This window comes from Nothobranchius furzeri, chromosome 13 (genome assembly GCF_043380555.1).
Source record: "Nothobranchius furzeri strain GRZ-AD chromosome 13, NfurGRZ-RIMD1, whole genome shotgun sequence".
NCBI classification, from domain to species: domain Eukaryota; kingdom Metazoa; phylum Chordata; class Actinopteri; order Cyprinodontiformes; family Nothobranchiidae; genus Nothobranchius; species Nothobranchius furzeri.
In genome coordinates, this window is record NC_091753.1 from 21,418,636 (window position 1) to 21,443,085 (window position 24,450).

The 24,450-nt window shown below is 44.7% G+C and overlaps 1 protein-coding gene across 1 annotated transcript; it reads left to right on the plus strand.

Moving 5' to 3' along the window:
• Positions 1–1,203: 1,203 nt before the first annotated feature.
• LOC107380757 (A disintegrin and metalloproteinase with thrombospondin motifs 15) lies at positions 1,204–23,479 on the plus strand. Its single transcript, XM_015952089.3, has 8 exons — positions 1,204–2,289; positions 7,363–7,495; positions 12,973–13,140; positions 13,903–14,186; positions 14,283–14,460; positions 21,253–21,428; positions 21,747–21,922; positions 22,487–23,479. Exons 1-8 carry the CDS (start codon positions 1,351–1,353, stop codon positions 23,271–23,273), a joined length of 2,841 nt encoding a protein of 946 aa, XP_015807575.1. The 5' UTR covers positions 1,204–1,350; the 3' UTR covers positions 23,274–23,479.
• The last annotated feature ends 971 nt before the right edge of the window (positions 23,480–24,450 follow it).

Here is a 24,450-nt window from a genome sequence, read left to right on the forward strand (position 1 = left end):
CATCCGGGGTATTTATACTTACGCTGTTCCCTTGGACATGGGGGGTGGGGGGTGGTATCCTCACTTGCTGGAAACTCTCCTCCCACTGGTACTTCAGTAGAAACGCGCGGATAAAATTGATCCAGTGAGGACAGACACCCCCCACCACCACCATCCGACAGCCGCTCCTATTATTAACCCAGCCGCTATACGGATGCGGCTACGTATACCTATAGTGTGCATAGTTGGAAGTCCGCCACCTGGGTTATTTTGGAGCCCCCACCCCCTTCCCCACGCGCAAATGCACGTTCCCCTTCCCAGGGTCAATCTGCTATCTCTCCAGCACATAACTGAGTGAGAAAAGCGCATCTGTCCGCAAATATCCAGTCACAATAGGAGCAATGCGCACATGAAACGTACATGTGAATTTATTTAGCCTTTCATTTTTTATTTAATATTTGAAGGGGTGCTCAGAAACGGTTTAGGGAGGATTTACACGTTTTAGGGTTTTTTCTGGTGCTTCCAAAATGGATAACCGCCATTCTCCTAGACCCAAGATTTTTTTTGGTGTGAAATTTGTTTCTTTTTTCTATTTTGGATTGTAAAACACGTATTGTTTCAAAATAAAACATAAAAAAGTTTAGCTAATAATTAATAAAATATCAAATTTATAAGGTTTTCACTTTAAATCAAGTATCTCTTAATAATCAGAACAACTAAGTGGGGCAAAAAAAATATTGGCGCAAGATGGCAAACTTCTTTGGATGATGAAGGTCCCAGAAGACTAGGCTCCATGTAAATTATTGAATCAAGACAAGAGAAGTAGATATGGGCATGAAGCCTAGACAACCAACTTAGTGCAGCTTAGCGGTTCAAACGGCAGGCGGCAGCAGAGAACAAGCTCATGGTGTTAGACGCGGCCAGTCAGGGCCAGGAGGTGGCGCTGTTTCTTCAAGTTCATGTTCAAATTAACAGTGAAAGAAAGAAAGAAAGAAAGAAAGAAAGAAAGAAAGAAAGAAAGAAAGTTTAAGTTTTCCAAAACACATACTCAGTAACTCTTGAGTTTGTGTGTTTTGTTTTCCCCCACAGCGGGAGGTGGAGAGGGAGGAGGGAGGAGTGGTGGTGATGCTCCAGCCCGTGTCCCTCATGCTGCATAACATTTACATAAAGACGCTGCAGCATCATGAGCTCAGATTTCACTTGACACCGATCGGCTGTGTTCATGCGCGACATAAAAACCCAGAGGCGTAAAGAAGTTGGCCCAGACCGGAAAGGTGCAGGATGGAGGAGAAGCTGGGAGAAAGCTGAGGTGCATAACTTTTTTAAGGTAGCGTGAAGCTCAGCGCAGAGGGTGTCCCAGCAGGAGCAGGCATGGCTGCGCTTATTAGTTTGGAGACAATTTTTACCCAAGTCCTGATTCTTTTAAAAATCTCTAGTTGCATGGAGGTGGATTTCTGCATACCTGTTCGCGTTTATCCCCACAAGCTTGACACGCGTTCACACCGGAGTCTGGAGCAGACGAATGAAAAACAAGTTGTTTTCAGGCTGAGTGCCTTCAGACAGGAGTTTTCCCTCCAGCTTGTGCGGGATTCTAGTTTCCTTGCACCAGGCAGCAAGCTGCATGCTGCAGGAGAATCCCCGCAATCCTCTGATCTCAGGGAATGCTTCTACTCAGGAGAAGTCAACGGGAGCGCAGACTCTGTGGCTGCGTTCAGTCTGTGCAGGGGTCTGCAGGGGGGGTTTACCTATGACGGTATGGAGTACTCCATCAGTCCCATCGGCTCTGAAGATGCTACTCATGAAAATGGAAACCTTTTGGACAGAACGCACATCATCCGCCGTGCGAAGCAGTCTGAGAGCAACGTCACCAGCAGGTGCGGAGTTCCATCTGCCTCCAACATCAGCACCTCCCTGCACAAATACAAACACAGGCCCCAGGTTGATGAGTTAACTGAAACGGTCCTGAAATCCCTTGGGAGGTCCAAGAGGTTTGCCTCCATCCCCAGGTTTGTGGAGGTGCTGGTTGTGGCGGATGAGTCCATGGCCAGATTTCACGGGGACGACCTGAAGCATTACCTCCTGACGCTGATGTCAGTAGCAGCCAGGCTGTACAAACACCCCAGCATCCTCAACTCCATCAACATAGTGGTGGTTGGTTTCATGGTGATACACGAAGATGACAAGGGTCCTAAGGTTTCCAGTAATGCTGCTCTGACCCTGCGCAACTTCTGCTCCTGGCAGAAGAAGTTAAACAAATACAACGACAAGCATGCTGAGCACTGGGACACGGCCATTCTGTTCACTAAGCAGGTAGGTGGGGACGAGGAGCTGTCTGTGAAACGTCACTGGCCTTTTTCTTAGCTTTAAGCTGATTTGTGGCCTTATTAGTAATCTTTCATAAAGGCCATAGTCTGCAGCATGCATGCAAAACTACTAATGTTGATTCTGCGCGTGTGCGTGCGCGCGCGTTTGTGTGTGTGTGTATCTGTGTGTGTGTATCTGTATGTGCGCATTTGTGAGTGTGCGCGTGTGCATATGTGCGCGCACGCGCGTGTATGTGCGAATTTGTGTGTGCGTGCGTGTGCATGTGTTTGCGTACGTGTGCGTGTTTGTGTGTTTGCGTCTGTGTGCATGTGTGTGTGTGTGTGTGTGTACTTGTATTTATAGGTTTATGTGGACGAATCTTTACTTTTAACCTGTAGTGTGTGGACATTTTCACATCGTGGGGACATCTGGCTGACCCACACAAGGAAAACATACCCTAAAACGTGGTTTGAATTCACTTTTGTTTAGGTTAGGGTTAGGAATAGAACGGCATGGTTATGGTTAGCATGGACGTAATTTTCACTTTAGAAGTGGGGGGGACATGGAGGGGGGGGGGTATCTTTACAGTATGCTCTAATGGGAAACAGGCTTCAACACAAACGGTTGTTTTCCACTTGGTCCTAGAGCTCAACCAGTGTCAATTTAATATAGCGTAATATTGTTTTTGGATGGTAAAAAGTGCAGGGGTCAAAACTTGACTTTGGAAAAAGTGGGGAGGACATGTCCCCCCTGTCCCCCCCCCCAAAATTACGTCCATGATGGTTAGACAAGGGATTCCCAAAGTGTGGTGCGCCCACCCCTGGGGGTGCGCGAGCTGCCGCTAGGGGGTGCGCGAGGTGAAAAGTGTAATGGCTGCGGAGCTTAGAGAAGTCTGTCAAAAGTCACCATTAGCGTAGCCAGAAACTCATTTGTGGGTGGGCCTAAGAAAATGTAAGTGGGCCCAATAAACGTAATTGAAAACAAGTATATTTTGCTTGTGTGTGTGTGTGTGTGTGTGTGTGTGTGTGTGTGTGTGTGTGTGTGTGTGTGTGTGTGTGTGTGTGTGTGTGTGTGTGTGTGTCCTCCGCACATGCCCTAGCTCAGGGGTCGGCAATCCGCGGCTCTGGAGCTGCATGCGGCTCTTCCATCCATCTGATGCGGCTCTCTGTGCTTGTAAAATAATGAATGGATATTTAAATAAAATGATTTATATTTTACTGCATAAATTTTACATCTGTATGCTAATTCTAAATGTAAAGATTGTCTGCGTAAACCTGAACAGGTCCAACCGGGTCTACTGTGTTACCGGGTTGACGCGTCACGCTTGTGCATAATCATATAGGCGCTTCCTGAGCTGAAGAGGATGTGAGATTCTGGGACTCTCCTCAGACGCCACATTGGAGACAGGAACAAGCACTATTCAGCCAAAGTTTCATCATTAGGGAACATTTTCTAAGTGACAAGTCTCTCTGAGAGACCGGGTTTGGAAAACTCTCGCTTCAGTGGAAGGAATCTTCCCACATGCGCTCTGGTTCTGCGATGCGCTCCAAGCCCCTCTCCACATCTTCAGCTCGCTGTGCACCTTATGTACGCGCTGACTGAGCAGTGTCCAGCTCAGATGTTCAGAAGGAAATCTTTTCTTGAGTGGTTTACTACATCTGCGATTTGCGAAACGAATACAGTGTCAGTTCGTCTCCATGCGTCGGGGTAATTCTTTCTATTCTTTCTCCGTCAAAATAAACGGCCAAATACGGGAACTGTCCGGTTAACACAAGCCCTGCTTTTAACTGTTCTGTTTTCTTGTGAAAATTGTTACAAATTAAACTTGATTAACACCAGAGCCAGGTGCACTGTGCCGTTATCTCCGTCACTGTAAATGAGGGGAAAACAAAATGATCGGATGCTTTTCTGACCTTACCCACCTACAAAGTTTAATTACAACAATCAAACGTGACAGAGCCTGGATTTGTATTCTGAACAGTCTAAACATGTTTAAAAAAGAAACGTATGACAAAAGTGGCACCTGCTCAGTAAAACCACCAACAGGGTGAAAAATATCAAAATACTGTAGGCAGAGACGGGCTACAACTTCTGGATCCACTTTATACAAATCGTTTTATTGATTATCGTCTTATGAAAGATAACTTTGACGTACACGAGCGACCGGTACCGGCTGTCACCTGCTGTCTGAGGGTAGGCCCCGCCCACAACGCCGCGGCTGCTGCTGTGTTTTCTTTACTGTGGGAAACGGGTAATAATGGCTCTTTGATGGGAACAGGTTGTCGATCGCTGGTTTAGCGTGACATATATATATATATATATATATATATATATATATATATATATATATAGCCATGCCCTGATGTGGGGGCTAAATAAGTTTGGGAACCACTGGGTTAGAGTGTGGGTATGGGTTGGGCATCATACAGTCACAAAAATGAAATAAAAGAATGGAAGTCAATGGAGGGTCCACACAAGCATACAAATACAAGTGTGTGCACGTGTGTGTGTGTGTGTGTGTGTCTTCTCAATGTTTTTAGTATTTGCATAGTGATTTGGGATTTCCTGTTGGTGCAGCCTCTTGCACTCTTCTTTTCTTTGCTCCTTGTGAGTCACAGCAAAAGTGCGTCATCTAGAAGAATTGGATGATTTTTTTTCTTGCAGAGGTATAGAAAGTGGTTCTGTGTCAATGTGCTAGACACCTTTGATCAATTTAAAAGAACCATTGTGCTGCTAAAGTGAGATCATTATCTAGGACACATTGAGCCTGCTGTCAGCTCAGCCGATGAGAGCTTGTAAATCTTTGTTCTCAACATACTTTGTCCTCACCACCGGCGTTGGATAAGGTTAAACATCAGTATGGTTTAATATGTACTTTGAACACAGCAAAACAATAGAAAAACGTTAATAAAGAACAATTTCTGTCTGAACCATAAACGCTGAAACAGAGAGCAAACATGTAATGCACAGAACTAACAGGGACCCTGACATGATCCAGCCAGTGGCTGTTAGAGTGGTCAGACTGACATGGTCTTATTAAATCATCTAGAATAATTTCACACTTTCTTTAAAGTGATGAACATGTTCCAAGTTTATGTTTCTTTTTGACGTCTCAGAAAGAAAAACTAAATCAGGCTATGTTCATAAGCAGTAGTATTTATCCATCAAATCTTCTGCAATGTTCTGTTGCTGCTGCCAGGTGTGTTCCAGTCTCAGGTGAATGACTGGCTCCTGTCCATGCTAGAATGACCAAAACCACCATGCTGGGTGACCTTTAACAACTCCTGGGTGAGGATTGGGATGGCATTCCACAGAAAGATGGGACCAGACTGGTAACCAGCATAAAGAGGAGGAGCCAAGTTGTTGTGGCTGTGTATGGATCTTCCAGATGTCACTGAGGCTCCTGACTGGAAACTATTTTGACAAAGTGTAAACAGGACATGTGTGTTCCAGCTACAGGGGATCACACACCCTGGTAAGGTCTATTCAGGGGTTCTGGAGAGGAGGGTCCGGCGGATTGTTGAACCTTAGATTCAGGAGGGGCAATGTGGTTTTCATCCTGGCCGTGGAACACAGAACCACTATACCCTTAGGGAGTCCTGGATGGTGTGTGGGAGTTTGCCCAACCAATCTACATGTGTTTTGTGGATTTAGAGAAGGCGTTCAACCGCATCCCTTGGGGGACCCTGTGGGAGTATGGGGTACCAGGCCCTCTGATACAGGCTGTTGTCCCCGTATGACCGGTGTCAGAACTTGGTCCGCATTACCGGCAGTAAGTTGGGCTCGTTCCCAGTGAGAGTTGGACTCCGCCAAGGCTGCCCTATGTCACAGATTCTGTTAAAAACTTTTATGGACAGGATTTCTAGGTGCAGCCAAGGTGTTCAGGGGATCCATTTTGGTGGATGGACCAGGTCTCTGCTTTTTGCAGATGATGTGGTCCTGTTGGCTTCATCAGAAAGTGATCTCTGGCTTTCGCTGAAGCAGTTTGCGGCCAAGTTTGAAGCAACTGGGATGAGAATTAGCTCCACTAAATCAGAGATGTGGTCTTGAGTCGAAAAAGGGTAGAAGCTCTCGATTTACTGGTCGATTTATGCTCCTACCCTCACCTATGGTCATGAGGTATGGGTAGCTGGACTTTCTCTTAGAGATAGGGTGAGAAACTCGGTCACCTGGGAGGAGCTCAGAGTAGACCCGCTGCTTCTTCACATCGAGAGGAATCAGCTGGGGTGGCTCAAGCATCTAGTTAGGATGCCGCCTGGACACCTCCCTGGTGAGGTTTTCCGGGCACATCCAACCAGGAGAAGACCTAAAAGAAGACCCTGATCATGCTGGAGGGACTACGTATCCTGGCTGGCCAGGGAACGCCTTAGGCCTCACCCAGAGGAGCTGGCCTAAGTGGCTGGGGAGAGGGAAGTCTGGGACTACTGCCCCATCGACCCGACCCTGGATACGTGGCTGAAAATGGATGGATGGATGAATGTGTGTTTTTCCTGATTAATTTGGGAATGTTCAACCATCCAGTCCACCTAGGAACTCAAATCAAGAGTGAACACCAACAGGAGAATATTACATCAGGGTTTGAGGAGGATTTTTTAGGGGTTCTATACACATGTTTAGCTGTGCTGCTCATTCTTTGAAAGCACAATTCTTACAAGTTGCACTAAAGGTGAACTAATCATGTTTTCCAGTAAGATCAGATTTATTACCAAGAAGCATTACAACAGATAAATGACCAATCAAAGGCAAAAGTCTTTACTTTTTAAGTTTATACAACTTTTACAAAACATAACTTGTCATTACATTTATAGTTTTAATATCCTTGTTGACACATTTGTACACAACTTGGTAGCCAATGAAGCTGCACTTAAAGGCCAATACTTAGAAAGAGGCTACATTTGACATCAAACAGATGATATGTGCTTCGTTTGAACAGACAATGAGCAGACCACAGTCTCTTGTATTTTTGGTGAGACTTTCATGGACTTCCTGTTTAATAAAACATGGCAACATTTCACCAAACATGCCTGGGCCATGGCTAAAAGCCAGTCAGATGTCTTTTATCTGTCTCCGTGTCACCAGGACCTTTGTGGGGCTACAACCTGCGATACCCTTGGGATGGCTGACGTAGGGACCATGTGTGACCCGAAGAGAAGTTGTTCTGTTATTGAAGACGATGGATTACCCTCTGCTTTTACAACTGCTCATGAGCTTGGTAAGAGAGCTGTTTGTGGACTGGATATATATTTACCAAAAGCAAGAGCTCAAGTCAGTCTCTGAAAACCACTTGTTTTTGATGCCAAAGATATTTTGCAGCATATATTCCTGCTTAATCAGTAAAGAAAATGCTCTGAAACATTCAAGATAAGTGTTACTGTAGTTATCAGAGTGCATTACAGCTGCAGAGTTTCAGTCCTACAAGCTGTTTATTTCACTGTGTTCCATTTGTAATTCATTCTATTTAATAGAGGTGTGTGTGTGTGTGAGAGTGTGCCTGCATGCATGTGTGTGTGTGCGCACCTGCATGCATGTATGTGACTGTGTGTGTGTGTGTGTGTACCTGCATGCATATGTGTGCGTGTGTGTGTGCCTGCATGCATGTGTGTGCTTGTGTGTGCGTGTGTGTGTGTGTGTGTGTGTGTGTGTGTGTGTGTGTGCATGTGTGTGTACCTGCATGCATATGTGTGTGTGTGCCTGCATGCATGTGTGTGTGTGTGTGTGTGTGTGTGTGTGTGTGTGTGTGTGTGTGTGTGTGTGTGTGTGCGTGTGCATGTGTGTGTACCTGCATGCATGTGTGTGCTTGTGTGTGTGCGCGTGTGATTGTGCCTGCTTGTGTGTGTGTGCTTGTGTGTGTGTGCATGTGTGAGTGTGCCTGCATGCATGTGTGTGCTTGTGTGTGTGTGTGTGTGTGTGTGTGTGTACCTGCATGCATGTGAGTGCTTGTGTGTGCTTGTGTGTGTGTTCGTGTGTGAGTGTGCCTGCATGCATGTGTGTGTTTGTGTGTATGTGTACCTGCATACATGTGTGTGCTTGTGTGTGCATATGTGTGTGTGTGTGTGCCTGCATGCATGTGTGTGCTTGTGTGGGCATGTGTGTGTGTGAGTTTGTGTGTGGATGACATCATAGCTGCAACATGTTTCTTTGCTCAACAGCAAAGCTGAAGCTTGGAAGTGAGAAAAATGGTTTATTTGAAGGGATTTACATGAATTCATAAACTCACTTCTTAAATGTTTTAACCTTAAACTGGCAAGTCAACAACTTTGTTTCTTTGAAGGGAGCACACTTAATTGGGGTAAAAAATCTACAAAAAAATAAAAATCAAAGTTGTGATGTTTGAACAGAACAATGAACTTCACAACATTAAAGAAAAACACAAACAAAAATGAAGATCTTTTTCCTTAAAGGCTTAGAAGATGAAGACAAGAAATGTGCTTAACTTTCAACATCTCCCTGCAAGTTTTGTTAAGGCGTTCTGTTGGGATTTCGGTCTTACTGTCACTTTTCAAGCTAACGTTAGCAGTTTGTGGTCTATCAGCTCTAAGGCGAGGTACAGTCTGATGTAAAGTCTCCAACAACCTGTTTGAAGATAATTCAATTCAATTCAATTCAATTCAAAAATACTTTATTAATCCCAGAGGGAAATCGATTGCTGTAGTAGCTCAGAATAATAATAATAATCAAGTCATCAAAGAGTTATTGTATAGACCCTTTTACTGTTTGTAAACAATATGACGTCAGCGAGAATGCGCGCGCAGCTTGGCAACAGAGAATGGTGTTGTGTCAGGCTTTATCAAGCTACGCTGCGGGGTTATCACCGGCAAATCTTGAATGTTATATTATTAAACTCACTTTAACGAATGGCAACAGACTCCCGGATCCCTGTGGCATTACGGAATGGGTGGAAGATGTAGGTGCGTGGCCAGATATCCAGTGGCCCGATATGTATACGTTTTTAGTGGAGAGGCCCAGTAAGTACACACGTGAGAATCTACGGGCATACAAATCGTTAGATGCATACAACTATGTTGTCTGTGGCCACATACAGAAAGTAAAATATCACGACATAGACTCTGAGTTTTGCGTCTTGAAGGCAGAAGTCCTTCCTAGCCAAAGACAAGGACACAAGACTGCTATGTACGAGGCTTGGGTCATAGTAAACAAACCAGAGAACTACGTCTTCACAGCCAACTGTACCTGCATGGCAGGGTGAGTATAGCATCGGTTTCTTTTTTTAGCGAGCTCAGAGTACAGTCGTGTTAATTTGAGAGAAATACAGTTTATACTAATATGCAGTGTAAATAAATGTAAATAAATAGACTGCTTAAAAGCAAACCAGCAAACACAACTTACTTTATTTAATAGAACACACGTTAACCAGCTTTCTGGTGTAATCTTAGTACATAATTACCTTACCTGATATAAAATGGGCGCTACAAACTCGAGCATTTCGGATCGTGTTTTCAGTCCAGTTTTCATCAACCCTTTTGATGGCCTGCAGCCACAGACGCCTCCATTTTGTTGAAATGGATGTGCTCCCTTTGGAATTCTGTAAAGTTTCAGTCCACTGCTTGAAGAGAAGCGATTCTGGCATCCATACACGCAACAATCCGACACTTTTATGTGCTCAGAACTTCAAAACAAAGGGTTTAAAACGCTGTTTTAGTATTGAGTGTGAATGAGGAAGCCTTCACTCTCGTTGCCAGGCTGCACGCGCAACTTTTGATGACGTAGGTAGTAAAAGGGTCTATATTACAATGGCTGTTGGCAGGAAGGATCTCCAGTAGTGGTCAGTGTTGCAGCGAAACTGAAGAAGCCTCTGACTGAAGACACTCTTCCAATGTCGGACAGTCTTGTGAAGAGAATGCTCAGGGTTGTCCATAATTTTCTTGATTCTCTGGAGAATCCTTCTTTGCATTCTCTCCTCCAGTGGTTCCACAGTCATCCCCAGAACAGAACCAGCGTTTTTTATTAGGCTGTTGAGCCTTTTCAGGTCCCTGCTTCTGATGCTGCTACCCCAACAGACGATGGCTGAAGAGATTACACTCTCAACAACAGACTTGTAGAAGATCTGCAGCATCTTGCTACAGACATTGAAGGACCTAAGCATCCTCAAGAAGTGCAGTCTGCTGTGTTCCTTCTTGTAAACAGCTTGGCTGTTCTTTCTCCAGTCCAGTCTGTTGTCCAGGTGAACTCCAAGGTATTTGTGTTCCTCAACCACCTCCACTTCTTCTCCCATGATGGAAACAGTGTTTGACTGCACCCTGTTTCTTCTGAAGTCTAAAATCATCTCCTTTGTTTTGTTCAAGTTCAAGGTCAGATGATTGTTTCCACACCATGCCACAAAGCGCTCCACCAGCTCTCTGTACTCAGCTTCATGTCCATCTCTGATTCACCTGACAACTGCAGTCATCTGAGTATTTCTGTAGATGACAGGTCTCTGATTTGTACTGGAAGTCTGAGGTGTACAGGGTGAAAAGAAATGGTGAGAGTACAGTCCCCTGTGGTGCTCCAATGTTACTGATCGCCTGGTTTGATGTGCAGTTCAGCCCCACAAACTGTGGTCTGTTACTCAGGAAGTCTTTAATCCAGGCAATAGTTGAGGTCCCCACCTGTGTCTTCTGGAGTTTCTGGCAAAGTACATCAGGCTGGATTGTGTTAAATGCTCTGGAGAAATCAAAGAACATGACCCTGACAGTGCTGCCTGCTTTGTCCAGATGACAGTGGGTTGGTTGAAGCAGCTGGATGATGGCATCTTCAACTCCACCTCCATGGCGATAAGCAAACTGCAGCGGGTCCTGATATGTTCTAGTTTGCTTATTCAGGTGGACCAACAGGAGTCTTTCCAGGACCTTCATGATGTGGGATGTCAGGGCAACCGGTCTGTAGTCGTCACTGACTGATGGGCGAGTTTTCTTTGGAACTGGAACAAGGCAGGATGTCTTCCACAGGACTGGAACCTTCTCCTGGGCCAGGCTGAGGTTGAAGAGGTGCTTCAGAATCCCACAGAGCTGCTCTGCACAGGCCTTCAGTACTCTGGGGCTGACACTATCTGGACCTGCAGCCTTGTTCCTGTTCAGTTTCTCCAGCTGCCTCTTCACCTGACTTCTAGAGACAGATAGGTGGGAGGGGGAGGTAAATGGGGCAGCAGCATCTCCTGACTTGGTTGAAGACAGATTTATAGAACCAGAAGAGTCCATGACTGTGTTAGAGGACAAAAGAGCTGGCATGTGACATGAAAATGTTGGATCAGAGGAGGATGGGATGTCTGATTGGCTGGGGACAGGCGAGGAGGATGCTGGGTTTGTTCCTGAACTGAACCTATTGAAGAACTTGTTCAGTTCATTGGCCGTGTCCAGGCTGCCATCTGTGCAATCCTTCCTCTGCTTGAAGCCTGTGATCTTCTTCATCCCTGACCAGACATCTCTGATATTGTTCCTCTGTAGTTTGTTCTCCAGCTTCTTCCTGTATGCCTCCTTGCTGTCTTTGATCTCAATCTTCAGTTGCTTCTGTATACTCCTCAATAATTCCCTGTCTCCCTCCTTGAAGGCTCTTTTTTCTCATTTAGCAGATTCTTCAGTTCACTGGTGATCCAGGGTTTGTTATTAGCAAAGCATCTCACTGTTCTGGTGGGTATGATGTTGTCCACACAGAAGTTTATATAGTCAGTGACACATCCAGTCATGGCATTGATGTCCTCTTTATATCCTTGGCAGAGAGTCATCCAATCTGTGGTGTCAAAACAACTTCGCAGGGCTTCTTCAGCGTCCTGTGACCATTTTCTCACAGTTGTTCTTGTCACAGGTTGCCTCTGAACAAGTGGTTTGTATTCCGAGCTGAGAAAAACAAGATTGTGATCTGATTGTCCCAGAGGAGGTCTTGTTTGGACATGTATACATCTTTTACATTTGCATAACACAAATCAAATGTCTTGTTTTCTCTGGTGGAGCAGCTGACAAACTGTTGAAATGTTGGAAGTGTAGCAGAGAGCGAGGCATGATTAAAATCACCGGATATGGCCACAAATGCATTGGGGTGCTGGGTTTGTAGCTTAGCCACAACGGAACTGATGGCATCACATGCATTTTCAGCAATGGCTGAAGGTGGAATATAAACGGTTGCCAAGACAACACTGGTGAACTCTCTTGGCAAATAAGTTTACATTGTTTCAGGTCAAAACTTTTTCCTTGAAAGCTTCATTTCTTCTCAACAAGTGGAGGTTTCTCCGTTGCTCCTACAGCTGAAGATGAAGTTATTTGTCTCATCTGAAAATGTTATTGTGTTTGAAGTACTACCCAGTTGTTCTTCAGCAAAGCCTTTTTCAACATGCTAATCTTCTCAGTTTGTACACAGGTGTGAAATAATTCCACATTTTCAAAACAGGTTCAAATGTATGTTTTTTTCTCACATTTCATTCCTGTGGAGAGCTCTAAACATCCAAGATTCCTGACACGGCTCAGTCATTCAGTCTTGGCACTGTTTGTGGGGTATTTAAACCCATCTCTCACCAATTCTTACTTCTGCATGCTTGTTTGGGATTGTGTTTATCTCTGTACATTGTGGTTTTGATTAAATGCTTTCATATTTATTTGTCATTACCAAAGCCCAGTTGTGCCTAATCTAATCATATCACACAGGAAAAGAGCTTCTTGTTTCTGTCAGAGACGTGACTCGGTTGTGTCTTTCCTTCTGCAGGACATGTCTTCAACATGCCCCACGACAACGTAAAGGCGTGTGAGGAGGTATTTGGGAAACTGAAGGACAACCACATGATGTCTCCCACACTGATTCAGATAGACGGGAGTCGACCCTGGTCGGTGTGCAGTGCAGCCATCATTACGGAGTTTCTGGACAGAGGTCATGGTTAGTCAACACTTCCTGTAAATGTTTCTGAACTCGGATGTGTGACTGAACCAGTTCATTTACCAGAGGGTTTCAATCTGATGTCACCCAATAAAATGAAACTCTGTTTCTATTTAATCACAATTTCCCTGAACTTGACTGAGTGGGTACGACTAACTAATTAAACAGGCAAACCTGGGTTTTCACGCTGTCCTAACCAGAGGTTATACACATTATTTCTGCTCCAATTGCCATAACTGACTGCCAATATCCTAAAGAATGACAGCAAAAGTCTTGATTAGATCCATTTTCCAACCATTTCTACCCTCTTATCCGAGTCCTGATTGTGGGGTTAGTGGTTCCAGCTGAGAGGCCCAAACCTCCGTTTTCCCTGCAACTTCCACCAACTCCACCTGCAGGTTCTCCAGGTGTTCCCTGGCCAATGTGGAGTCTTAATCCCTTCAACTTGCCCTGGGTGGACCTGAGGGCCTCCTGCTGGCAGAACATGCCTGAAACATCTCTACTGGAGGCACTCACAACCAACAGCTGACCCACCTCAGCTAGCTCCTCTCGACATGTGGAGCAGCAGCTCTACTCTTAAGTCTCTCGCAAGTGTCCAAGCAGAACGCCACATCAGCTGTCAGCTTTGTGTCATCATCCCTCTATGCAGGTCTTTGTGCAAAGAAGACCAGGAAATGAATGTTTAGCTTCATATCACAGTTCCGCACACAACGAGCAGCAATGGTGCATCTGATGATTGTGAATGTTGGGTTTCCTTTGCAGGAGACTGTTTATTGGACCAGCCACAAAAGCAGCTTTTGCTCCAGGACAACCTGCCTGGCTCCAGCTACAGCCTGCACCGTCAATGTGAACTGGCCTTCGGCTCAGGCTCCAAGCCCTGCCCCTACATGCAACCCTGCTCAAAGCTGTGGTGCACGGGGAAGGCTCGTGGACAGATGGTGTGTCAAACCCGACACTTCCCCTGGGCAGACGGCACAAGTTGTGGCAATGGCAAGGTCTGCTACAGAGCCACATGTGTGGATAAGAACAACACAGTACACATCAAGGTGAGACAGTAGAGAAAGAAAGAGCATGGCTCCAAACATATTTGGTCCTTTTTAGGTCTGGCTAACCTTTATCCACGTTCTTTTCTCTGGGCTAAGGTGGATGGCCAGTGGGGAAAGTGGGGTACATTTGGGGAGTGTTCACGAAGCTGTGGAGGTGGTGTTCAGCTGGCCAGACGGGAGTGTGACAATCCTGTCCCAAGGAACGGGGGGAAATACTGCTATGGCCTTCGCGTCAGACACCGTTCATGTAACCTCACCCCCTGTCCTGAAACAGGTAGGACCACTTCCAACACAACCTCAGCAGCCATCACTCTTCATTTAAAACACATTTAATCGAATTAAATAATTGGATAATTTTTACCTTTAAAGGTTGAATAAGGATCACTGACACCAAATTTGGGTCCATCTGTTGTAGGCTTCACCTAAACTCACACTGGTTTTAGATCTTTTACGGTCGTTCCTCTTCTGAGAAGCATAACGACATCTTCTGGGCTCAGAAGTAGCTACTTGACTTGCTGAGTCCGCCATTTTTCAGTGCAAGCCTCGCTGCGCCGACCAGACTATTTACCGTATTTGGCGACATGCAATGGTGCCCTCTACTGTCTGGTAGATGTAAACATGAACCCAGTGTCATGCCTGTAAAATAAATATTTCATTTTTTATGTAAAAAATAGCTTTTAAATGAAATACTACACCTTCATTCTGAACACCTCTACATGCCCCATGCATATAATAGCTTTTTATCAAATTGTTCCATGTTCAACCTTTAATTAAATACTGAATTTAACATCCTTGTGATTTGCTAAAGAACAATCTTCCATAAACACCAAAATCAAAATGAACAACAAACGTTTGCAACATCTCGTCACGAGTTTAAGTGGCGGACCCGTAAGAAACACCCACAGAATGACACGTTTTAGGAATGTTTATTAAAAGGGGGAGGCAGAGACTAAGTCAGGAGACAGGCGGTCGTTACCAGAAGATCTGTGGTGGCAACTGTCCGATAGGGGAATCCAATAATCCAGGTCGGGGACGAAGCAGGGTAGGAGCCAGAGGATCAGAGAGGCTGAGGAGCTGAGGTGCAGAATGCCAGTAAGGGAGATCCGAAGACGAGGCCGGGGATGAAGGAAGGATAATCCAAGGTGGACACAATGAGAAGGGAGGTCAAAGGACGAGGCAAGGTTCAGGATCTATGATGGCAAGGTGAGTTACAAGGCTGGAGAATTTACTAGCAGAGCGTTCAATAATCTGGCAGGGAACTGGTGGCTGGCTAGTGAATATATAGCAGGGGGAGCAGGTGTGTGTAATGAGCTGATGGCAGGAACAGGTGAGATGGATGAAGATGATGAGGTGCTGACTGGGGTTGTTGTGGAAACGGGGCATGGCAGGAACAGGAACATGACACATCTGTTTAGTTTATCTCACTTTGTTTGTCCTGGTAAGAAGTAATGTATTGACCCGAATACAGAACAACCCCGATTATAAGACGACCCCCCTTTCCAAGACAAATCTTCAGGAAAAAAAAAAAACTTTTTAAAGAAACTAATTATATTGAAAAATTGAGAACAAATACTGAGCAAAAATATTTTTATGCAAACTGTCAGAACTTTTGCTAACATGTGAATTCAAAAGTTAAATGAGACTTTTATTCTGACGCCCTCTGCCTTGCGTTACTCACTCATTCATGCTGCTGCGGTCCCGGTGTACCATCAGATCGCTACACCTGCTGACTCCTCCCAGAACTTGATCCTCACTGCCATCCAAGACATTCATGCATGCAATGTTTGACATCTCTGCAGAATTGACCATCATCTTAAAATTCGCATAACTCTGCCTTAGTAGCTTGTTACCTTACCCCACTTTCGGTCCACTCTGCACTGGACCTCTTGTCTCTCGGCTCCATCCAGCCTGACGCCCTCTGCTGTTTCAGGCGTGTAATGACCCCAGACAAATTTCAGCATGTGTGAATGCTTATGCCCAGAACACACCAGCTGCAAAGTAGATCGCTCACGAAATTCGTGCGCTGCCCGTTGCTCTTCTGTTCACAGCAGGCAAGAGTTTCTGACGAGCGCTTCTGCTCACGTCTACTCTCTGCCAGAATTGACATGGCTCACTCACGGCTCATGAAATAATTAGAGCTTACGCTGAAACGATCGCTGCACGGCACAAGCCTTCATAGCGCGAGCCTTCCTAGTGCTTCGCAGCTGATGTAACTGAAAGCGTAGGTTAACAAGGGCACCGATTAGAAGCGCATCGTTGCGCTTCCGCGTCTGGTGTGTTCTGGGCGTTAGACCCCAATTACATTTGGGTCAATACGGTAATGTGTTTGTTTTGGTATTAATAGAGTTGTTTAGGAAAAGTACTTTTAGATTCGTAGAAAACCAGCAGCAACGTAGGGAAAAAGTTAGATTTCAGTTCACATTTTTGGACGGTATGATTCATTTAAAACAATTTATTGAAACAAAACCCAACAATAGTGGTGAGTAGTAAAAAAAAATGTCAATGTCTCAGCAACTTGTGGGGGCCTTCAGCATCAGTTACAGCTGGTCAACAATGTCTCATGGTATTCACAGTTGTGCTGTGCATGGCATCTCTCTTAAAGCCATACTTTGCTACTTTTTCATATGTTTAAATCATTTTCTTCAGCCAGTATGTGCTAAAATAGCCCTTTATAAGGTTAACAAAAGGCCACCGAGCCTCAATCACCCCTGTGGCCACTATTCAACTTGCAGCTGCAGACTGGTGGGCCGCTCTGTTGGGACTAAGGAAATTTCAGCTGACATACCTGGCGCTGCAGTCTGATTTCAGCACGTTTCCTGCATGTTTTAGATCACAAACAGCTGATTTCTGTGATTTAGTCATGACTCCCTCCTGTAGACACTAAGGAAGGCTGTGGAAATTTTTCAGCTGTTAGAAGGTGTTAAAAAGAAGAACGCACAGCTGGAAGATATATTTTGCTTTCCGTTCTGCAAACGGACACTAAGGGGTGCTAAAAGCACGCAAAAACTGCCTAGTTCTGCTTTACGGGTGGCCCTTGAGTCATTGAGGTTATAGGGTACAGAATCATAAGCCTTGACATGGTGACTCAGCTGATCCCATGAGTTTTCCATTGGATTCAGGTCTGGATAAAGTACAGGCTACTCGATTTGAGCTTCCCCAGTCTTCAGCAGCTGTTCCCTAATAAAGCCTCATTGATGATCTGGAGCATTGTGGTACAAGAAGATGAAATCAGGGCTTGTGTTGTTGGTGCATTTGGCACTACAACGGAATTAATGATATTAGACAGGTAGTATTGGCTTGTGACAGTGCCATTCACCAAGAGTAAGGCATTTCTGTATTGACTAGACACCTCAATCAATCAATCAATCAATCAAAGCTTTATTTATAAAGCGCCTTCCGCAACCCTGTCAGGAACCCCAAAGCGCTGAACATGGTACAGTTAAGTAAATATATTGAATAAATCAACAATAAAAGAAATTCAAATTACAAAATACAAATTACAAAATACAAAATGGAAATTACAAGATAGATGAAACATTCTGGTAAAGGACAAATGTGTGAAACACATTTGGATTGAGTGGATGGATTGAGTGTACCAATGAAAACTGTGGAATGGATTCAACATAAAAGAGGGCCAAAATCAAACATGTTCTGGAAACGCCAAGCGGAGGAGGTGTGTTTTTAGGTGATTCTTAAAGACTGGCAGAGAAGGGGACAGCCTAACTGAGGGTGGCAACTGGTTCCAGAGTGACGGTGCTAGGACTGAGAAAGCCCGGTCCCCACGGGTACGACACCTAGACCGAGGGACAGCGAGCAGGCCTTGGTCAGAGGAGCGCAGAGCGCGTGATGGGGAGTGTCTTTTCAGGAGTGTGGCTAGATAGGGGGGACCACCACCCTGGAAGAAATGATAAACAAGACGAGGATTTTGAATTGTGAGCGATAGCAAATCGGAAGCCAGTGCAGAGAGGCCAGAACCGGACTGATGTGGTCCCGTTTCCTGGTCCCAGTCAGGAACCTGGCAGTGCTATTCTGCACAACCTGTAGGCGACGCAGTGTTGACTGACACAACCCTGCATATAGAGAGTTGCAGTAGTCAAGCTGAGAAATAACAAAGGCATGCAGTACCCGCTCCAGGTGGGCTCTCGACAGCATAGGCTTGATTTTAGCAAGGCGTCTCAGGTGAAAGAAACTGGACCGGACCACAGAATTGATGTGAGCGTCAAATTTAAGTCCTACATCAAGTTTCACCCCCAAACTGGTAACAACTGGTTTTGAGTATGGAGAAAGAGGGCCAAGATCAGCATAACGATCCACATTCCTGCTGTTGGGGTGAAAAACAATGAGCTCTGTCTTTCCCTCATTCAGATGTAGATAGTTGGACATTAGCCAAGACCTCACCTCATTAACACAGGAAACAAAGGACTGGATAGAGAGACCTTTCTCCTGACACAATGGAGAGTAAATCTGACAATCGTCAGCATACAGATGGAATGATAGGCCATGTTTACGAAAGATTGACCCCAGAGGTAGCAGATAAATGGCAAACAAAAGAGGACCAAGGATCGACCCCTGCGGGACCCCCCAGCGGAGCCCCTCTCAAGAAGAAAAAACATCACCCAGTTTAACACAGAATGTCCGGTTTTGGAGATACGATCTAAACCAATCCAGAGCTGACCCTTTGATCCCAACCCATCGTTCCAAGCGATCGAGTAGAATCGCGTGGTCAACTGTGTCGAAGGCTGCTGTCAGGTCTAACAACAGAAGCAGCACAGATGTACCCTGATCTAGTGATAGATAGATGTCATTTAGGACCCTCAGTAGAGCTGACTCTGTGCTATGGCCAGACCTGAACCCTGATTGGAAAACCTCAAACAGATCAGAGTCAGCTAAATGTGAGACCAGCTGCTGATAAACGACTTTCTCAAGCAGTTTAGATGTAAAGGGCAGGGTAGAGATAGGCCTGTAGTTTTCTATCACAGAGACATCAGCACCAGGTTTCTTCAGGGTCGGCCGAATAACTGCTGCTTTCAAAGCAGCTGGGACAACACCTGTGCTGAGGCTCCCATTGATAATCTGACCAAGTGAAGGGCCAAGGCACGGAAAGGCAGCCTTCCAGAGACGAGGTGGCAGAACGTCAAGTGGAGAGCCAGATGGCTTCTGTCTCGCAACTAGTTTACTCAGCTCAGAGTATGAAACTGTATTGAGGGAGCTCAGGGTGGGTGGTGATGGATGAACTGGAACAGGGTCAACAGAGTTACCTGAAATGACTGCTCTAATGCCTGATACTTTATCAACAAAGAATTTGTGAAAAGCTTCAGAGTTTCCAGCAGCTGGCCATAGTCACACCAACAGACAATGGTGGCTCATGCATCACACTTTGTTTTATGTTTCCAACATTGTTGGCGGCCATCATTTCTGCTCAGCATGAATCCACTTCAGTGATTAAGATGTTAAGAAGATGAACACACACACTGAGTGGACCTCAGTAAACCGCACTGGTCCCCGTAAGATAATGACGACTGTGCCTGGTGGTGTGGTCAGGTACACTTGTGGCCATCTAGCACACAGATCACACTGATGTTAAAACAATTTGCAGTGTCTGAAGTGACACTTGGGAGTCATTCACCTCCCTAAAATGAGCCTGGAGTTGTGTGGCATTCATTGTCTGGTTCTACAGGACAATTTCCACAATAAAGTGGTCATTAGAGTAAGATTTGGCCAAAGGAAGTCCACTTTTATGCATTTTGTATCTCTGTATCTCTTTTGTAACCTGCCGATGAAACTTTGGGACGCTAAACTCAGGCACCAGTTCCCTCTAAGAATATCCTGTTTGAATCCTTGCAGTGGTGAAGTGTTGATCATTTGTTAGGTGTGGTCTTGGTCCCATGATGTCAAAATGGGAGCAGCATTGCAAAGAGGACTATTTAAATACCAATGATAATCGAGCCAGGAAATGTATTGATTTTGTATTGATCAAACACCTGCTGTGAATTTTGCTGTTGAGCTTCTTGCAAGAGAACAGCAAGTGATGTAGAACGTACAGAAAGCTATAACAGCTGGATGGGTACATTCTTCTGTTAAGAGATGTTCACACAAGTTCACCTGTAAAGGTTAGAGTGCATTTCAGGTTCATTCAGATATTATCCAATTATCCCTAACTTCTTTAACTGGTTTTAAAACTGTGAATATTCAGACACCTCACTTGGAAAACCTTTTGCTGCTCTCAGCTCCTCATGCTTGAAGATGAAAGGGGATCGGGCTTTCTCAGTAGCAGGCTCAAAGTTATGAAAAGAGTTTCCTCAGTTCGTAAGGGCTTCAACCTCTGTTGGATTTTTAAAACAATGCTGAAGACCAACTTTCATGGTTTGGTGTTCACCTCCGATTGAGATGACCAAGTAGGACACCATTGTTGAAAACAAATCAGAAAAAGGCCAGACTGGAATATTCCAAGCTACATGTTGATAAGCCACACAGCTTCTGGGAGAATGTCCTATGGACAGATGAGACAGAAAGGGAACTATGCCAAGGTACATCAGCTTAATGTTCACAGATGGAAAAATGAAACATATAAAGAAACAAACACTGTCCCTTCTGTGAAACATGGAGGAGGCTGTGTTATGGTCTGGGGCTGCTTTGCTGCATCTGGCATGGGGTGTGTTGAATCTGTACAGGGAACAATGAAACCTCAAGGCTATCAAGGGATTTTAGAGATGAATGTGCTGGCCAGTGTCAGAAAGCTTGGTCTCATGCAACAGGACAACGACCCAAAACACACACAGCTACAAACACCCAAGAATGTCTACAAGGAAAACATTGGACTATTCTTAAGTGGCCTTCTATGAGCCCTGACCTCAATCCTATTGAGCATCTTTGGAAAAAGCTGAAACATGCCGCCTGGAATAGGCGCCCAACTGGAGCAGTTTGCTCATGAGGAGTGGGCACCTTTTTTCCAGCAAAAGCAACAAATTTGCTGTTTTAGAAGCAGAGGAAGTTTTTTTTCTACCTATATCAAAACTATAGAAAACCAACTCTCTGTTGTGACTTTTGGTTCTTTTTACTTCTTCAGGTCAAAGTTTCCGTGAGGAACAGTGTGAGGCGTTCAATGGCTTGAGCCTTAACACCAACAGGCTGGGCTCCTCTGTAGTTTGGGTTCCCAAATATTCAGGCGTCTCTCCCAAGGATAAATGTAAGCTCATCTGCCGTGCCAATGGAACGGGATACTTCTATGTTCTGGCTCCAAAGGTAGACATCTAAATGTCCCTCAGCAAAAACACACCATGTTATACCATATCCTGTCTGTGGTGCTGATTATGATTCTGTCAACTTTGATGATGCTAGAAAACAAAGTTATGCACCTCATAAAGGCTGAAACTTTGTAAGTTGATGTGGCTGAAATGTTTTGTTAAGTATGTTTTCAACCCAACTTTCGCACAAAAAAAAGAATGAATTTTCATTTGGAGCAATGAAGGCCGTGAAAATAACGTAAGGTGATATTAATGTGATGTATAATGTTGTGTAGGACCAACCGTGTGTAATGTGTGTGTGATCTAAACATGGCAGGTTGTGGATGGGACTCCCTGCTCCCCCGACACCTCAGCGGTGTGTGTTCAGGGAAAATGCATCAAGGCAGGCTGTGATGGCAGACTGGATTCTAACAAGAAGTTTGACAAGTGTGGGGTGTGTGGTGGGAACAACCAGGGCTGTAAGAAGATCTCAGGAATGTTTACAAAGCCTGTGTAAGTACAATCTATCTTACAGTCAGCAAGTTGTGAAACATGTTTCTAACAAATGCAGCTCACTTCTTTCTTCTACCGTTGGTAAATTGTTGAATTTTGATTAGAAGATGAGGAGAGGTTAATTCTGATGCAACCAAAGTGCTTTTTTATCTTTAATGTCATTAAGGCAACAGATATAAGTTCAATACTTATTTAAAACGGAGACAAAATGAAATGCAGTTGTGCAGCAAATTATGTCCCAATGTAATAAATCAAATTTAGAATGGAAAGTTTCAATTAGTGCAAAGTTGCCATTTGCAAACAGCGTTGATGAACTTTATGATGGTTCATGAAACATCAAAATGATACTTTGTTAAAATTGAGATTTATATTTATTAAATGGTCTTCATTGAGAAAAGTTTTAATGTTTCTTATTTATAACTATCTGCAGGAGTTTTCTAGGTTTCATGACACAGATGATGTAAAAAAATAAATCAAAGCACTTTTAAATAAAAAGCTTGTCCTTTTAGTTATCACTGCTTGTTTAATATTTAGAACATTTAAAATGTCCCTTTTGTTCTTCAGAAATGGATACAACTTTGTTGTGACGCTGCCGATTGGAGCCTCCAACATCGATGTCCGTCAGCGAGGCTACCGAGGAATGGTCAACGATGAGAACTACCTTGCTGTGAAGAACCACCATGGCTCGTACCTCCTGAATGGCAACTACGTGGTGTCCGCTGCTGAGCGGGATCTTCTGGTTAGGGGCAGCTTGCTGCGCTACAGCGGCACCTCCAACTCTGTGGAGATTCTTCAGGCCATCAGACCCTTGCAAGAGCCCCTCACTGTGGAGGTGCTCTCGGTGGGGAAGATGACTCCCCCCAGAGTGCGCTACTCTTTTTATATTTTAAAGGAAGGCAAGGAGGAAAAGACTCTTCGGAAAGAGGAGAAAAATTATAAACTGCAGAACAGTGTCTTGGTTGAAAGCAAAAACACAGAAATCAAGAATGACCTGATGGTTAAGAGACCTGTTAGTCACTGGGTAACAGGAGGATGGGAGTCGTGCACGGTAACTTGTGGTAATGGTCTGCAGAAAAGGTTGGTGCAGTGCCAGAGTACAGAAGGACAACCTGCTGCAGACTGTGATAGTACTCAGAGACCTGTAGCAGTAAGAGCTTGTGGGGATCCGTGCCCCATGTGGGATGTAGGAACCTGGTCTCACTGCTCCAAATCCTGTGGAAGGGGGTTTAAAAGGCGACCAGTGCTGTGCAGGACAGATAATGGTCTTAATCTGCCCAGAGACCACTGCTCTGGAAAGAAGAAGCCTCAAGAACTGGACTTCTGCAACTGGACACCATGCTTAAGCAGATGAGATCCAGGGGACTGGTTGGCACAAAAATGATCTAAAATCAGCATAATTCTGATTACAGTGTTGACTTGAATGCAGCCTCACTGTGTGTGGTTGTAAATAAGTAAGTTTGCTCACTTAAGACAAAAGATATGTGGAAATAGTCGAAGGAGATCTCATGCTGGTATAGCCTAGCTGTTGGCAGATATAATAAAACAGGTTTTCTGCCAGTTTTTGTCCCACTCTGAATCTCCACAACCTTAATTCAACCCCAACCAGTTCTTCCCAATGTCAATCATACCCCCCCCCCCCCCCCCCCCCCCATCTTATAATACATTATTGCTCGGAAAGTATGGGATTGCTGATGGCATTGGTCCAGATCCTGGTCAGAGGTTAACCTCTGAATATGGAAACACACGTGATGCAACATGGATTAGCGTGTTAGCAAAGAGCCTTGAAAGTAGAGCAGTCGGCTGGTTTTCAGACCCCTCTCTTTATCAACACAGCAACTAACCCATTTAGCTCCTCTTGTTTGTGCTGTTGGACACGTTTAGACGCTCTGGCATGAGCACTTTGCAGGGATTTGTTCCTCGTTATTTGATTTAAAACATTTAACCATAGATAGAAATCATGTTTGGACCTATGAACACATTTGATGATCTTGTTGTATTTGCTCAAGCATTAGAAGAAAGATATCGTGACTTTGCTGGAACCCTTTTCCAGAACATTTTTTATTTCATGACTGTTTGCATCAGTGCAGAAGTCAGAGTTTGTGTCTGAGACAATCTGTTAAAGCTTCTGTTTTTATCGTGACATGGTGCTGAAGACTCTGACAGGGACGTAAACAGAGGACAACCTGGAAATGTTCTTGACCACTCTGGGTCCAAGATCGTTGATAAACCAGTAGTCAGGCAAGCTCCTCACAGCAGAAGTATGTCTTTAATTTAAAATCAAAATCTATGAAACAGAATGTACTTTTTTTTTCACCATGCTTGAAAATCTGCAAATAGTTCCCGAGCGCAGCCACAGCTGCAGCTCACCGCTGCCCACAGAGATGGGTCACATGCCGAAATGAATCTCACCAGTGTGTGATGACTAATGTGACTTTAAAGACACAGTATTTGCGTTTGATTTAGAGTTTTAGTCCACCTTTTGTATTTTTCCCTCCAGACTGTTTGTTCTGGATGCATCTGGATGCCTT

Coding starts and splice junctions, on each gene's coding strand:
- LOC107380757 (XM_015952089.3), top strand. CDS start 1,351: ATGGCTGCGCTTATTAGTTTGGAGACAATTTTTACCCAAGTCCTGATT. Junction 13,141..13,902: donor GTTTCTGGACAGAGGTCATG/GTTAGTCAACAC, acceptor TTTCCTTTGCAG/GAGACTGTTTATTGGACCAG. Junction 21,923..22,486: donor GGAATGTTTACAAAGCCTGT/GTAAGTACAATC, acceptor TTTGTTCTTCAG/AAATGGATACAACTTTGTTG.